Consider the following 16543-nt stretch of genomic DNA (forward strand, 5'->3'; position numbering starts at 1 on the left):
CTGGGAGCGGCGGCCGCCCGCGGGGCGGGACGGCGGCGTCGCCATGGCGGGGCTCGGAGGCGGCTGGGTGAGCGAGGGCGGCGGGGCCGGGCCGGGAGCCGCGCACTGTGAGGGATGTGTGTGTGGGGTGGGCACGGGGATCCGTGTGTGAGGGGGCACGGCGGGCGGGCCGAGCGACCCGCGGGTCGGCCCGGGTTGCCTGCCGGCCTGTGCCGCGGCGGGCGCCTGCCCCGACGCCCGGTTCCAGCGGGGTCGCCGGTGGCGGAAAGCGTTTCCCTTGGAACGTATTTCAGGGTCCCCTGGCAAAGGCAGGGATGAATTAATCCCGATTCTCTTCAGGGAAATGGGGGTAGGGGGGTTTATGCTGGCGGGCTGCTGCTCCTCCATCCCCCTCCTCTTTCCAGCCGCCCCTTTCCCGCCGGGCAGATTTCTGTCTCCTCACAGGATCCTCCAGTTCCTGCTGCTTTCCTCTCACGACACGGTTTTAGCTCTCGTGTAGCTGCAGTTGAGGCTTTTCTGGCACCGGCAAGATTGGCGTAATCGCCCCGCGTATCTGCAGTAGTTGCCACCTACGTCTCTGTGCCTGCTGGTAGAAGCCAGAAAGATTTTTTTTTTTTTTTTTTTTTTGCAGTGCCATCTCCCTCATTTCTGTTTCGTGGCAGCCTACAGGTCCTTCTCCCCTACGCTGATGTGTTTTTTCATGTGTATTTGTGCCTGTGGTTTTGCTTTCCTCCATTTTTACAAAATTTTGTCTTACCCGTTTTTGGCAATACACCGTAATCGCCTTGAATTTAAATTCCTCCCCCTCACACCTTCTGCACACCTCCTGAATTCGTATCATCAACAGATTACGTATGTGTCAAAACCTTAAGTCAACTTCATTGATTGGTTTGCTTTTTCTTCTTCATTACGCTATCAAAAAAGGAAAGATATAATGGGATTTGCTCCCCATAAATCACCACTGACTGTTTTTTAATTATCTGGACGTTGTCATGTGAGCGATTGTAGATTTCTTGCGTTGTGCTTTGCTGTGGTTTCTTTCCTGATATTGGAGCTGAGAGGGCCACTCCAATTCCCTGGATCTTTTATCGTGCCTTTTAAACACTGATTTTAAACTGTCCCTGTCCAGTCTTCTGGGACCTCCTTCACCATCCAGGGACTAACAAAGATAACTGCAAATGATTCCGGTTGCTCAGAAGAGTTGTTCGGTCTCCATCCTTGGAGGTTTTCAAGATGCAGATGGATGTAGCCCTGAGCAACGTGGTGGGTCCCCATGGCTGCTTGTGCTTTGAGCGGGAGATTGGATGAGAGATCTCTTGAGGTCCCTTCCCACCTCAGTTATTGTATTTAGCTTCTCTGAACTCTCCTACTCTGTTCCTTCTTAGGCAATGTTCCGTAGCAATGGGGAAAAGAAGATTTTTACACCTTCACATCTTAAAATTAGCTATAGATCTCAACGACATGCTGAAGGAGGGTGGATATGTTCCTTCTGAACTATTGGGAAAGTAGTGTGTGGTCTCATAGGCATCCAGTAGCCATGAAGGCATTTGGTGGTTAGGACAAGCAACATGGGAGGAAGGGATTTTGCTGCTAGGTCCAGTTTTACAAGTGATTCACAGGTGAATCCCAGCTTTTTGAATGTGGGATTCTGCATTGTTCTGGAATAAATGTAAGCATATACCTGCAAGTTGCCCTGCGTTAGCTGAGGTAGATTTGAGCACTGAAGACAGTAGCTGATATCTCAGTCTTACTCCAGATGCTGACAGAGCTGCAGGCATAAATCCTTTAATTTGCCAGCAGTAGTCTGTCACTCCGCTCTGTGTAAGTTTTTTTTTTAATTAGGTTGTTTGTTGCAGTGACTTACTGCTTGCTTTGACTATCATGCCCAACTTTCTTATCACAGATCTAAACCAACTAACAGTTAAGTATTTAACTAATGCCCAAGTCAAGTTTACTCCTGTAAGTCCCTTAGCAAATAACCATCATACTCTTAATCCTTTCAGCAGGTTTAGAAAATAAAACATACCTTTTCTTTTCTGTTGGATATAGGAGTGATGTGGGAACAACCTGTTCTGTGTGAAGGACAAGAAACAAAACATTTGACAAAGGGAAGAAACAAAACATCTGATAAATGGAAGCCATGAAGATATCAAAGCGGTTCTTCGCTTTTGGGATTTTGGCATGCATAGCTATTTATGTTGCATACATAAAATGGCACTTGGATTCCAAACCAGTCGTGGGAGCAACAGAAGGAGTGGCTGAAAGCAGGGGAGACAAACTGAACCATCGGTCGCTGACCACAGATCTCTCGGTTTTTTATGGAATTATGTTTGACGCAGGAAGCACAGGAACTCGCATCCATATTTTTAAATTTACACAGCAGCCAAAAGGTATGGCCTGCTCATTGCATGATAGATTAATTCTTCCATAACATATGGAGCAGATTATTGATGATTCTTTTCTAGGGATTACTTGAACAAACATGCTTCAGCTCTTTCTAGAGAACCTTTAGGAAGTATATTATGATTCAAGCATGTGGTCTTGGATAAAATTATGAAAACATTTAACAAGGAGAAGGTGCTGTAATGTCAGAATGCGAAGTAAATAGCAGCTGTACCTTTAGAACAGTGCCTTGAAGAAGAGCAGTTTTTCATCACACTGCTTGGTGGAATAGAGGATTACAAATTCAAACGGCCTTATTCCCCCAAATTTTCACCATGAGGTTGTTGGCTGTCTCCAGTTCCTGGCAGTGAGCTGCTTTTCTCTGCGTTGTCTGGTTTAGTGCATCCTTGGCTTCAGTGTTGGATTTAAATTGCAAAACTTCACTGTTTTGTTTAAATTGCTCTGTATTGCGTCTGGACAGAAAGTATCACTGAGAAGCAAGACAGAAGTGTGCAAAAAGCTCCAGTTTTCCTCCGAAGTCATAAGCTTCATTCGTTTAGGTGTTGCCAGCTCCTATTTGTGAAACTCTTAAAAGATGAGAGAACCCATGTGGATCCTGTTAGTAGGTGATCTGAGGATGCTTTTAAGGATTAGCAGTGTGGCGTATGGTGTGATTGGCCTGTGGGAAGCACCTTAGGTTTGCAGAATGGGCTAGCGTAAGGCTTAGCCACCAAAGGCATTAAACAGCAGTCTGTGGATTTCCTTCTTTCAGTGTATTTCCAAATCTTTGCTTCTTCCTTGCCTGCTTCTCTTTAAAGACAATTTCAGAATACATTGCAGGAAACTTTGTGGAGTGTAATTGGGTACAGGAGGAGGATGTTGTCAAGTTCATGTTGTCTTACCTGCAGGTTCGTCTAATTGTCTATGCTGCAGGTTTCCCAAATACTTTGGTCTGGCTCCCTCTGCTGCCACTGAGTTTAGCTGGAGTCAAGTTTAGCCAGAACAGAGCACGCTGAAACGTGGGGTCTTTGTTACCGGTGCAGTTTGGAGAGGTGCACATGGCAGGTGTCAGGGCTCAAAGAGAACTTGCACCCATCTGTTGATTGTCTGATGTGCATGAAAAATGTGTACATAGTGGACACCAGCACCTGAAAAACAGGCATGACTTTTAAAAATTATTTTCTTGGGAGCTAATTCCATAGCAAGGGCTGTATTTGAAGGTTGGGTGGCTGTTGATAGTTCATTAGACAGAGGCTTCGGTTGACTTCCATTAGCACGTAATAATGTGATTTGTAAAATGGTGTTCTTTGTGTGTGTGCAAAATTATTTGTACCATTACTTATTTTGGAATACTGCTTTTGAACAGAGACTCCCAAATTAACCCATGAGACGTTTAAAGCACTGAAGCCAGGTCTATCTGCATATGCCGATGATGTTGAAAAGGTAATTTTGTTTCTGTTACTGTAAAAATACGTGCCCCAAATCATCCTGTTTTTGATAAGTCCTGCAAATCACATCTATCTTGTGTGGTACAGTATGCTGAACTGTCTCAGTTCAGGGAAGTGTTTCCAAATTATAGAAGCCGACAGTAAAAGTTGGTCAACATGCAGAGGAGCAAGGAACAGAATGCATCTAGTTCCACTCAGTGATGTTGTTAAATAAGCATAGTGGATGTTTTTCCCATCTCTGCCTTAAAAATTTTGATGAGCTTAAGAAAAAGACTAAAGAGCTGTGTTGGATTGGAGCACAGCCTTCTCCAGAAGCGACTGGAATTGGATTCTCAGGAAAATAGTCTAAAAACCAGGCCAAGTACTAAGTGACTTCTCTCCTGTCTCCCTTACCTTCTGGCTCGCAGGGATTTAGGGACTTCCTAAGCCAGACTTAGATGCAGCTCATAGTGTTTTACAGGCTCCAAAGGCCTTTTTTTCCAAGGATTTGTCATACTGCCTTTTGTAGCCAAGACATTCAGTGGCATAGAGTTCTATGTCACTGTTTGAAAAAGCGACTCTTCCTGTTTGTTTTTGACCTGTTGCTGGATAATCCCCATTATATCCACCAGGTCTCACGCTGTGGGAGATAGTGAGTCCTCCACCTTCTCCTGACCCCTTGTGATATTCACTTGTCTCTGTTCCACATTTACAGTGAATCATACCTCTGATCACCCTTTTGTCCTTCCAAGAAAGGCAAATCTAAAGAGTTTCTAATTGTCTTCTTTTGTTCTTTCTCTGCTCACAGAGTGGCCAGGGAATAAAAGAGCTCCTGGAGGTGGCGAAGAAAGAAGTTCCTATGGAGCTGTGGAAGTTTACTCCTCTGGTCCTGAAAGCCACAGCTGGCTTACGGTTGCTGCCAGGAGAGAAAGCTCAGAAGTTGCTGGATAAGGTACTATTTTTTATCTTTCAGTTTGCTTTCCAGAAATTTTATAGCAAAGTTTGGTCCCTTCTGTGTAAGGTACATACTCCTTTATCTTCAGGTACAAGCCATTCCTATCATTTAAGCCTGAAAGCAGTGCAGAGCCACCTGATCTCAAATGGGGCTGGGGGGAGAAATTGCATGAGTACAAGCACAGAGGAATGATGACAGCTCCAAATAAGCCTGGAGACGACATCTAACAAGTGTAATAAGATACTCCTAACAATCACTACAGGCATGTTCTTACTGGGTGTGTTTGTTGGTGGTTTTGACCAGGATGCTGCTATTTTGAGAAAAGCTCTCTGCTATTTGATTGGTCATGTTATCAGCCAGCTGCTGCAAGGTTGTTCCTTTATATAGATTGGAAATAATGTGAATTATATTTATAGGCATGTAAAATATGTTTAATATTTTAAAATATTATAAAAATAAACAAAATATTATGTTCTGGCCCTTACGGCTGCAGGAAGAGTTATTTAAGTGTGCAGTAAGTGTACTCTTTTTCTAAGCAATAATTGGAAGAAGGAAATGTGGTGCAGTTGAAACCAATGTCTGTATTGTTCTCTGCTGCCCACAAGCTGGCCCATTCTTTTCCGCACTGAATTTCAGCTGGAACCGCTGCAGGTTTTACTTCAGAGGACTCTGGAAACCTAGGGCTTTGCTACCTCATGTAGGATGTAGTGTAGAGGACCTCTAACAGCCAACATGCTCCTGTTAAAAATGCCATTCCCTGGGGCATTCCTAAAAGCCAGGGTGTCCATCTCCTGCCTCTCCCGGGCATATATAATACCCTGTGGATTACCAGTTGCAGCAAAGTAAACTGGGTTCCCTTCCCTGTCCAGGTCCATCCCTTGTTAATGGCATTTCTGAGCAGTCTTCATGCTTGAAAACCCACACATCCATCCCTGTCTCTGCACCAAACTGCAGAGCCAGCATGTAAATTGCTGACCTTTTATAGCAGAGCGCAGGCTGATGCTTGTTGGGTTCTTGAACTTCAACGTGGTGAGCAGCAGTCAGGATCTGGCCCAAGAAGAAGAGCAGTTGTGTAAAACTGGAGTTTTAAAAAAGCTTGCTTTTCAGCTGAAAAAAAGATTTCTCTGAGTGTAGCTTTTATTTGAACTACAGGTGAAGGAGATTTTTCAGGCCTCCCCCTTCTTCGTGAGGGACAACTGCGTGACGATAATGAACGGAACCGATGAAGGTAGGCTAACTTGTGGAGACCCTTTCTGCAACCCTGGAGATTCCTGATTCCCCTCACAGAGGGGACTGTGACAAGTCCCCTCTCGCTGTAGTGGGAACCCACAAGCAGCGGGTTTGACACAGTTTTTACTCTGCTTCAGGCAGTGCCTGCCAAAGAGATCTTGTGCTACATTTTCCAATTTGAAGTTCTGAACTCTGTCCTGATTTTCAAAGCTTTGAGTGCTGGGCAGTTCCTGTGTGGTCACCAGGAAGCCACTATGCAGTCAGCACATCTGAAAAGGTTTCTGAATCTGCTTGTTGAGATGGTCTTCGACAACTGGTTTTGCACACCCTGCTCTTGACAATGCTCATAAGAGCTTTCTGGAAGTATTTGGTCATAATGTTAATTATAACTGATCTAATGAGTGTGATTGTGAATTCAGTCTGAAAAAATGTTATATAGAGAAGAAAATACATGCTGAAATAAGTTGATGCTCATCAAAAAATGCTGAGGACAGAACCCAGAATCAGTCTTGATTTAAAATAATTTGAGGAAATGTGTCTGAATTCTAAGTAACTGAGCGTTGAAATGTGTTTTAAATCCGCTTAGAAACCAAACTTTAAAATAGCTGGAGCTGTTTGGGGCTGTTGATGAGTTTCTTTTTTACTGCTTAATGGAAGACAGACATTGTAATTCTTTTTGTTTTGTTTTAAAATCATGAGTAGCAGTGATAGCCTTGGTTCAGCCAAGGGTTGAACCGGACGATGTTCCCTAGCACGCCTTGAGTTTTAACCACATGGATAAATATTTTAATTTGTTAACACGAGGCCCACTAATTCATCTAATTTATGGAGAAAAGGTTTATAAAACAGGAAGAGGACAGAAGCAGTGTGGCTCACAAAAATGCTTAGCTGAAAATAGGAAAAATTAGAACACTGAAGAGATGAAAATTCTTAGTATTCAAAAGGAAAGTCGAGTGCCTGACATCAAACAAAAGCTTACCAGTGGATGTTCTCCTAGAAAATGAACAGTCAGTCATTTCCTTGTCTTTTAGCTAAGGGCTGAAGCCTTTGTGACTTCTCGCCTAAGTTTTTGACCTGTGAAATACAGAGTGCTCCAGGCATTGCATATATGGGGCTTCTCTTCCAAATGTCGCATCAGCTCTGGTATAGAAGGTCATTCTCTTTGTTCAAGGCATCTAATCTTGTTTTTTGACAGCTGTTGACAGTTGTGGAAACACTGGCTTTGGGGCAAGGTGGGTCAGGAGAGCTCAGCAGGGCCAGTCCTATTCACTCTTCTTGAAGATCCTTCTTGCTTAGCTCTCAACTGGACATCCTTTGGAGACTTTGTATTAGAAGTCGTCCACTTGTGGAAGGGGGACAAGGGAGCTTGTGACAGATGGTCTCTGGTGTTTCTGTCTGTTGTTGGATGACAGGCTCTGGTTTGCTGGTTATTTTGTTTAGATGGTGCAGTTAAACTGTATGAGAAAACTTAAAAATGCCTCCAGCTAAACAGATCCTAGAGCAGGAAGACCCTGTAATACAGCTCACCTTATTTGTTACTGTTGTTAGATAAAATGAAATGGTATGATCTAATAGTGCGTCTTCTGAATCTTTTTCTTATTAGGTATTTCAGCCTGGATCACAATAAATTTTTTAACAGGTATGTGTACATGAGCATGGGCATAAAGATATGACTGATGCTGTGAAATTCATGCTGTTTTCTGCCCCTGTGTGGGATTTGCTCATTCATTGGGGTCGAATGGGAGAAAGAAGGAGCTGGGAATAAGTCAGCAGTTGTTTTTGGCCTGGCCTATTTAAGTCATTAGGATTTTGGCCATTTACTTGACAGAGTGAGGAGTTTAATCCCTTTTCCTAGATGTTTAATGTAGCCTTTCTTTCAATTCCTTGTAGGGTACCAGAGCATTTTATTCCTTTTTAGAGTCTGCCACTAGCTCTGGCTAAATTTTTAATGTGGATATTCTAGTTGTGCTTGGCAGCTGAACGAAGTGAAGGCAAGTTCTATGCTACTTCCTTACAGGTTTGTAACATAGAAAAACCACAAGTGTTTACACTGCTGAGTTAGAAGAGGGTAGCTGAAGAGTAAAGAAAAAACTAAGCTGAAGCCCTCTCTGACAATAAGTAAAGCAGTCTGCTGTCCAAGTGCTCTGTTCAGTGCACACAGTGTGTGGAGCAGCACAACAAGTGCTCTAAACCTTTTTATGTTCACAGGAAATATCAGAAAGGTCAGAGATCTTCAGACATAAGCTATCATGAGGTATACTGAGGTACTTGGCGCAAACTAGTCTTGTCAGGAAGGTGTATTTGAAGGATCTAGCTGAGAAGAACTGGATTTAAATGAGAAGAGAGGTCTGGGCTGGCAGCCAGCAGAATTCCAAGACAGCTGAATCTCTTAGGCCAGCTCTTTTCAGTCTGTCGTCCCCTTGGCCATAGCAATCTGCAAAATATCACTAAGGGATCAGGGAGAGATGGCCAAGAAAACCACATTCCTCTGTGTTACAAAGTGGTTACCAGAGTAGAGTTTGCAAAAGGGTCCTTACATCCACTGAAAAATGTTTAGGAATCCAGTAACCAAAGCTGCTGTAATTAGGGCATGAACAGCCACCAGAGAAATAAGAGAAACTCTGTCAATTGAAGATTTTCAGGTCACCCTGATAAAGCCCAAATAAGTGCCCAGTAGATGACAGTATAATTTTGTGCTGGCTGGGAGATGACAGATGGAGTTAGATTGTCCTCTTTCTTTACCACTGTACTTCTGGTTTTGTTCCTAACCAGTTTCCCACAGCACCCACCGTGGCTTTCTCTGTTCTGTCACACATTTCAGGTAGCCTAGATGATCCGCAGAAGAGAAGTGTAGGGATGCTGGATTTGGGTGGTGGATCAACACAGATCACCTTCCTTCCACGCACTGAGGTAATGTGAACATGCACACTGCTGGGAAGTGCTGGTGCAGGAATCAGTAACTGCTCAGATTTGTTTCCCTTGGAAACTGGCCAAGAGTTTGTCAGTGTGACATGAAGCCACGCTTCTGACAGAAGTCGCATCTGCCTTGTTATAGTCAGTCACAGAGGCATTCACAATTCTTGGTCAGTTCTCTTACTCCGACTCCATGGGTCAGTGGTGCATGTGGTGAATCTGCCAGGGCTGCTTTATCTTGGGGAAAATGCAGTGTTCGTCTGAGCGTCTTAATCCTTGACTCTCACTTTGTGCTGCTTATAATGAAGAACTCAGAGGCAAGGCTGTTAATGAATTCAGGTCCAACATTTGGTTTTAAGAACAGAGTGAGATGTCTTGTCAATCCTTCTGGTTTTCCTGAGTTCACTGAGTTGCAAATGAATGCTTTCTAAGGAGCAACTATTACTGTGCAGTGCAAATACATGCTGACGTTTGTCATTTCAGCTTCCTGTTGTGGCATTTTTATAGGTGTTCTGTGAGCTGGAAGCCCTATAGATGCAGAGTCATAAGGCTCTGGCCTGAGCAAAGATACTGTTCATAGTAAAGCTGCACAAAAGCAGAGGGTTGGAATGCTGTACCTAATGTGCCAGCCTGGGCTGATCAAGACATTGTACTCTTACAGAGTACAGCAGAATGATAGGGGATGTGAAGAGTTTGGGATGTGGAAATTCTGGGCTTAGAGATGGTGCTAAGATATAAGCAGCATGAATAGTATCATGGCCTGAGCTTTGCTCTGCACAAACACGCTGGTGCACTTGGGGAAGGGGCTGAAAAGTGCATTAGATAATTACCCTTTCATTTCTTCAGACCGCAGGCTGGTCCTCACTCTGTTCCTTGGCAAGCACAGTGATATGCTTTTCCTCTGGCTTGTGAAAGTTCACAGCTGAATTCACTTGAGTAGGAAGTTAATGCGTGCCTGGCTTTCATATTATTTTGCACACAGTTTTCCCTAGTAGGGATCATGTGAAGAAGCAGTTGCTGTAGCCTCTTGACAAAATGACTTAAGAGCTGGAATAAGGATTCCTTTTTAATTAAAATAATTCTTTTATATACCAATTTGGTGTGGATACAAATAGAAATGTAACCAGTTTAGACTCTGTCACGTGAAGAGACTATTTTAGCTCCAGGTTTTGTGGTTGTGTGGTGTATCAGCAGTCAAATGGAAATACTTGCAAATTCATCATTTCTCTCTGAGGCATGCTAGGATTGCTTCATGTTTTTCCTAATGTTTCAGAAGATTGTGTTGTTGATGTTTGCTGCTGCCAGCAGAAACCGTGCAGTGACATCTTTTTCTCCCACCAGGCCACTCTCCAGACATCACCAGCTGGCCATACAACTTCATTTCAGATGTTTAACAACACCTACAAGCTGTATTCATACAGGTTAGTTGCGGGAAAGAGAACACACTGGACAGATAGAAGCTTTTTATGAAACCAGTAAGATTAGGTGTTTTGCTGAAGTGAGGTCCTTGCAAATGAGTACTGGGAAGAAGCGGAGAAACCTGAGCCATGTCATTGTGGTGGATTAATGTTGGCTTCCTGCCAGGTGTCTACCAAGCTGCTCTATCACTCCCCTTCCATCAACAGCACAGGGGAGAGAAAATGCAAAAAAAAGCTCGTGGCTCAGGATAAGGACAGGGAGGTCACTTGGCAGTTACTGTCATGGGCAAACCAGACTTGACTTAGAGAAGCTAATTTAATTTATTGCCAATTAAATGGTAGGATAATGAGAAATATGAACAAAATGAAAAACACCTTCTCCCCGCCTCTCCCTCCTTCCCAGGCTCAGCTTCACTCCCAACTCTTCTACCTCCTCACTGCTGAGCCGTGCAGGAGGATGAAGAATGTGTGTTGCAGTCAGTTCATAGCGCTTTGTTTCTGCCATTCCTTCCTCTTCACTGTCTTCCCTGCTCCCAGTGTTTTAGGCAGAGGGAAGCAGCTTCTTCCCACCTATGTTTGCTGTGGGGTGTGATTGGGCTCAAAAAGAGTCAATTCTGTATGCTAGAGGCCGTGCTGCTTGTGAGGAGGGTAGGAGAAACGTTAGGGGAATGCCTTCAGCGTTCCCAGTTCTTCAAGAGTCAGATTACCATTGACAGCTATTGCTTGTACTTTTTCAACGAGCGATTATCCTTCTGGGTGAGCGTAATATGAGAGTGGGTTGTCACACTGTTCCCCTTATGTGCATTAGCTGCTGACTTGAGCCATTTTGCTGGGACCATGTAGAGGAGACTGGCACGTCCCAGCCAAGTTGTCAGTGGAGTATCAGAGGAAGGCTGTTTGTTGTTCACAGAGGCTTTTATCCCTTTGCAGTTACCTGGGACTCGGGCTGATGTCAGCGAGGCTCGCCATTTTAGGAGGAGTTGAGGGAAAACCCTGTAAGTTCTGGGCACTCCTCAAGCCTTGGCTCTGAGCATAGGGTACACAGCCCTGTTGTGGGGGGAGGAGTTTGTCTGTCCCCTTCCCACTGGGCTGAAGGTTCCTGAGTGGTATGTGGACTCCTGTCACCATGGCTGGGTGCATTTGAGACAAATGCAGGAGGTGACACTGCTAGATCCCAGGAGACCTGGATTTTTGCCAGCCCTGGGGGGGGGCATGGGACATCCGAGCCATGACTGGGACTTGGAGGTGCCTTGCTGAGGCTGTGGGACAGTATGGAGCAGGGCTGGGGGTGAGGGATCTGAAATTGACTCCTGATGTTTTTCCCTCATGTTTTACTTCTGCAGTAGGAGAAGGGGAGGAATTGATCAGCCCTTGTTTACCACCTGGCTTCAAATCTGAATGGCAGCATGCTGAGATAGTGTACAAAATTAAAGGACAGAAGGCAGGTATAGTGATTTATCACTCTTTCTATCTAGGCCAGCATGCTATTAGCAGAGTAAATGATACACTCTCAGCCTCTTGCAGAGACACTGGATTCTCTGTTTACCATCTTATCTGGCTCCTCTTGATGTGCTTTTAAAGAGATTCTGCAGCTCTTTCCTCTTGTGGCATGGTGTGTCTGTCCAGTCAGTAAAGCTGCTAGTAGTAATGCAGATGGAGTTGAGCAATCCCTGAACAGGTCTTTCAAAATCCTTCTGCCTCAAATGATGTTTTCCATTTCTTCTGATCTATTGCATACTTCGTCCCAAGCTGAGGATGGTAAGTGTTGCCACTGGAAGAAGATGCAGACTTCAGTTCTCTGAAGAGCTTACGGAGTGCTAATGTGCAAAAGGGAGCCTGTTTCCTGCCAGATCCTAAAGAAGTAAGTATATTTTCCTCTCTGCCTATAATATGCTGTGTTTCTCTGCCTTCTTTAGGTGAGCCTCTGTATGAGTCTTGTTCTAACAAAGTGGCAAAGATGCTGTACAAAAAAGTGCATAAAGCTGAGGAAGTGAAGGACTTGGATTTTTACACTTTCTCCTACTACTATGACCGTGCAGCAGAGGTTGGTCTCATAGGTACGTTTGCTCCTGTTTTCATTTAATTTTAAATGAGAAGTTGTGGAAGAAATGGTGACACTTATACACATCACAATGCTTTGCTAAGCTGTCGTGGAACTTAGTCTTTTGCTACACTGCTGTGCAGCGTTGGCCTCGACTGGATATTGGATGCTATTTAATTTCTATAGAGAAGGGACTGGGGCTGCGAAATAGGACCTGCAACTTCTGGTAATGGTTTTTAAACGAACTGCCTGCATTTCAGAAATCGTTGTTGTCTGATTAACTCTACAATCCAAAATAGAAAAAAGCTGTCATAATGATAAACAAATTTCTTGGGCAATAAAGCAGTAAAGTGATCTTGGGCTGTGTGTTTTGCTTCACTGACCTTTTTAGATGGAATGAAGATTTTCAGGTAATTGCACATGTACTCAGAATGCATCCCATCTCTTTTCTAGTGGTATGCTGGTGTACAGAAGGCTGTCGTGTTCCGTGGTAGAAAGCAGGTGATGAGATTTCAAGCTAGTTTGGACAAATATACCCCCCTCCTCAGCCACCTTATTTTACAAATAATTACAGATTTAATATGTCGCAGAGCACCAGGGCCCTGTCAGATCTGGTCAAAGGCGTTAACTGTGTTCAGGCATCACAGGGCAGGGCAGCACAGACATGGGGACGAGGTGAGAGAGTTTGTAAACTATGCTTCTTTAGGAAACGAGGCTAAAAGCTCTTCATAAAACAAGGCTTTTCAATCTATACTGAGAATCTTTTAAAGGCTTTTCTACCTTTAAAGCAAGCGTGAGTTTTGTCATTAATTTCAGTGACTCAAGGTTTGATTTCTAAACAACTTTTATGACTTGAATCTACAATTGCCTTTATACAAAAAACATAAAAAAACGTGGGTTTTTTTTCCTTCTAGATAAAGAAAAAGGAGGAAGCTTAACTGTTGGTGACTTTGAAATTGCAGCTAAATACGGTGAGTAAAATACAATCACACACACACACGTAATTGTGTGTAAATTCATACCAAGGTGGCATGCGCGTGACATGCTAAGAAGCCTGATTTTTTTAAATAAATATTAAGCACCTCTCTCCATAGCATCTCACCAACATTTCTGCTTATTTCTGAAAATCTCAACTATTTTTGTATTAATTCTTGCTTTTGCAGCCCACCTAAGACATACCTTATAATACTTACATTTCAAAACTCTCTCAAGAATTACTAATAAACTTACCAGTTAACAGTTGTCCTGAAATCATGCTTTCAAAATAGATGTGGGAGTTCTCATCCTGTTAGGATAACCTGTCCTAATCTGGTTTAATTTTTCTTTTTGTCTCAAGATTTGTTCATATGCTTGATTGTTAATCGGAAAAGGGGGAAAACCAGTTCATAGCTTTTCACTTCGTCAGCTGCAGAGAGAACTGCCTACGCAGATTTACAAATGTAAACATTCTTTTCTTAATACCACAAACTCAGGCTTTGATCAAACTGACACGGGGCTTTTTGGTAAACTTTATGAATGTCTGAACAATTGTTGCAGTTCTGATTTCTGGACTACCATTTGTGTCATTCATCCTGAGAAAGGAAGTGAGTTTTATTTTTGTTTTGTCTTTTCTTTGTCTTTTCTTTTGTCTTTTTGTTTTTCCTTTGGTTTTGTCAACATGCGTTGAGTGCTTATGCTCGAGAAACATAACACACCTGAGGTTGCTCAGATTTTTAAAGGCTTGACTTGGAAAAGTTGGAGGCCCTTTTCATCCTTTCGTGGAGAGATATAAGAAACGCAGCTGTCTTAGGGGAGAGACAGAATGCTTTGATCTTCCTTCCAGTGTGCCAAAGCTTTTGTGCTTCTGCTAACGTGTGCATGTCATTTCAACCCCGTTGTAACAGGTTCCATCACTGCGCAGCTCAACTGGCAAGAGGTGTTTTATGGTTTCACTTGAGGTTTTTCAAAGCTGGGCTGATGCCCACAGTGCGCATTCAGACACTGTTTTCTTTCTCCTTAGTATGTAAGACCATGGAAATCAGCCCCGGAAGCAGCCCTTTTCTCTGCATGGACCTCACGTACATCACCATCCTCCTGCAAGAACTGGGTTTCCCGAAGAGCCAAGTCTTTAAGGTGATGCATAAAATGGATTGCTGGGGAGAGTGGGCAGGATGGTGCCGAGGAAGTAGTCATCATGCCAGTAGCTCAGTTGTTGATTTGCCTTCTTGCTCCAACACATGCTCTGTGATTGGGGGTGGAGGGACACTGGTCCCCACCATGGTGATAACCGGCTGTGATAACCTTCAGCACTGTATTCACCTTGCATGCTTCTCCTTCTCCCAAAGAATTGTTTTAACTTTTTTGTTTGGGTTTTTTTCCCCCCCACCAGCTTGCCCGGAAAATTGACAATGTTGAAACGAGCTGGGCATTGGGAGCCACTTTTCATTACATCGACTCACTCAATAGACTGCAGTACTAAAGCTCCTTGAAGGTGACTTCTGGGAATCTCAGTTTTTGGAAGCCAAACATGGGAGAATCTGTTGAAGGGCCTGCTTTTGGCTTCTGGAGTCCTTTGGGAGGTCGTCATAAACTAGGCCCCTTTCCTCCCACCCACTGCCAAGTCCCCTCCATCACTAGCTCTTTTTTACAGTGCAGAGTGCAGTGTCTAAAGAATAAGCCTTGATTTGACAGCATCTGCAGTCAACTTGATGTAAAACGTGATCATTGTTGAAGGAAAACCAGGACTCTGCAGGACATTTATGATCTCTATGAGAAAAACACACCTTTTTGGAATATGCCTGTACTATGTGCTTGTACTGTGCTGAAGTCGCTGCAGGAAATGGTCACTCCAGAAGGAACTCTTTACCGTCCTGATTTCAGGGTGTTTCTTCCTGTTTGTCAGCAGTTTTCAGTGATGATTTTTATTTTATTACTTCCGTGTTTGAAGGTGAACTTGTGTGTGTGCGTGCAAAGACAGTGCATTTACACAGATGTGCTGCTGACAGGCAGCAGCTTTGAAATGCAGCATGGAATTCTGAGCTCTGCTTCCCGCTTGCTGAACTAGAAAAGCTCAGGAGCACTCTGGAAACTGGATATGAACTTAGAGGCGTGAATCAGAGCCTATATGCCCTGCCGGCTTAAAGCCTACAGCCTAGTGTTGGTTCCCTGGCTGTTGGGAGATGGATGGTGGAAGACATCAGATTTGCTGGATCTAGACGAGCAAGGCCTGGGAGTTGGGTACAGGACTAACAATGGATTTGACAGTTCTAGAGTCAGTCAGGGTAAGATCGATGAACAAGACGCAGCCACAAAAATAAACCCTGAGCACGGCTTATTGGACCTCACAGACATTTGTGCCTTGGCAAGGTTGATGCAGGGCCCGCGATGAATGCATTTACATGGTGTTTTGGGTGCCGCTTCCTGCAGATGCATCTCGGTTTGATAAATGAATGTATTGTGGTCGCACTGAGCCGTGGCAGGGTAGCTGCAATGCACCACTCCCAACAGTGTCCTGTACGCAGGCTGGAAGTGATCGTGGAGGCAGCAGGAGCTGGAGAGGACATGCTGCGCTATTTGTAATCTAACTGTGGAATTGTGTTGTGTTTGTATGGATGTTTAGAGCAGACCCGAGTGGTCTTTTGGGGGTGCAAAAGAGCCCAGCCTCCCGAAGAGCCAGCACTGTGTACCCCAACTCGTGGGCTCGTGGCCACAGCCTCGTTCTTTCCCCGGGGCCGTGAGACGTGGTCCGGTGGCGTGCAGTGCTGCCTGGCCGCTGGCTCTGCAGCTGAGCGTACGGGGGGGACGACGACACTGGAACCCCACTGAACTGACAATAAAACCCCAATTTAAAAATGAAAACGTGGTGGTGCGGCTTTTAAATCCCAGAGCCTGCAGGGCAGGTGGGTTGAGAAATGAGTGCCCTGACGCCATCCCTGTCCCCTCAACGCCATCCCAGCCCCTCCACCATCCCCGTTCCCCCCGCCGCCGTGCCATCCCTGTCTCCACACGCTATCCCTTGTCTCCACACGCCATCCCAGCCCCAGATGCCATCCCTGTCCCCACAACCTCTCCCTCTCCCCACAACCTCTCCCTCTCCCCACAACCTCTCCCAGGCCATCCCCGTCCCCGTTCCCCAACACACCCTTCCCCGTCCCCAATCAGCCCGGCTTTCCACCAGCCCCCTCCCGACCCGCTCCAT

At 44.6% G+C, this 16543-nt stretch overlaps 1 protein-coding gene across 2 annotated transcripts; it reads left to right on the top strand.

Annotated features, from left to right (window-relative positions):
* The first annotated feature begins 4 nt into the window (after positions 1-4).
* On the top strand, positions 5-16197 carry ENTPD6 (ectonucleoside triphosphate diphosphohydrolase 6). Of its 2 annotated transcripts, none has more exons than XM_049833570.1 (14): positions 5-67; positions 2050-2390; positions 3749-3825; positions 4618-4761; positions 5917-5992; positions 7598-7633; positions 8816-8904; positions 10249-10328; positions 11256-11320; positions 11669-11770; positions 12242-12382; positions 13281-13337; positions 14366-14478; positions 14735-16197. In XM_049833570.1, exons 2-14 carry the CDS (start codon positions 2132-2134, stop codon positions 14822-14824), a joined length of 1329 nt encoding a protein of 442 aa, XP_049689527.1. In that variant the 5' UTR covers positions 5-67; positions 2050-2131; the 3' UTR covers positions 14825-16197. The 2 variants fall into 2 exon arrangements, with proteins under 2 accessions (XP_049689527.1, XP_049689528.1); XM_049833571.1 differs by lacking the exon at positions 5-67 and adding an exon at positions 392-1263.
* Positions 16198-16543: the final 346 nt, after the last annotated feature.

Source organism: Accipiter gentilis, chromosome 30 (genome assembly GCF_929443795.1).
Source record: "Accipiter gentilis chromosome 30, bAccGen1.1, whole genome shotgun sequence".
NCBI lineage: Eukaryota > Metazoa > Chordata > Aves > Accipitriformes > Accipitridae > Astur > Astur gentilis.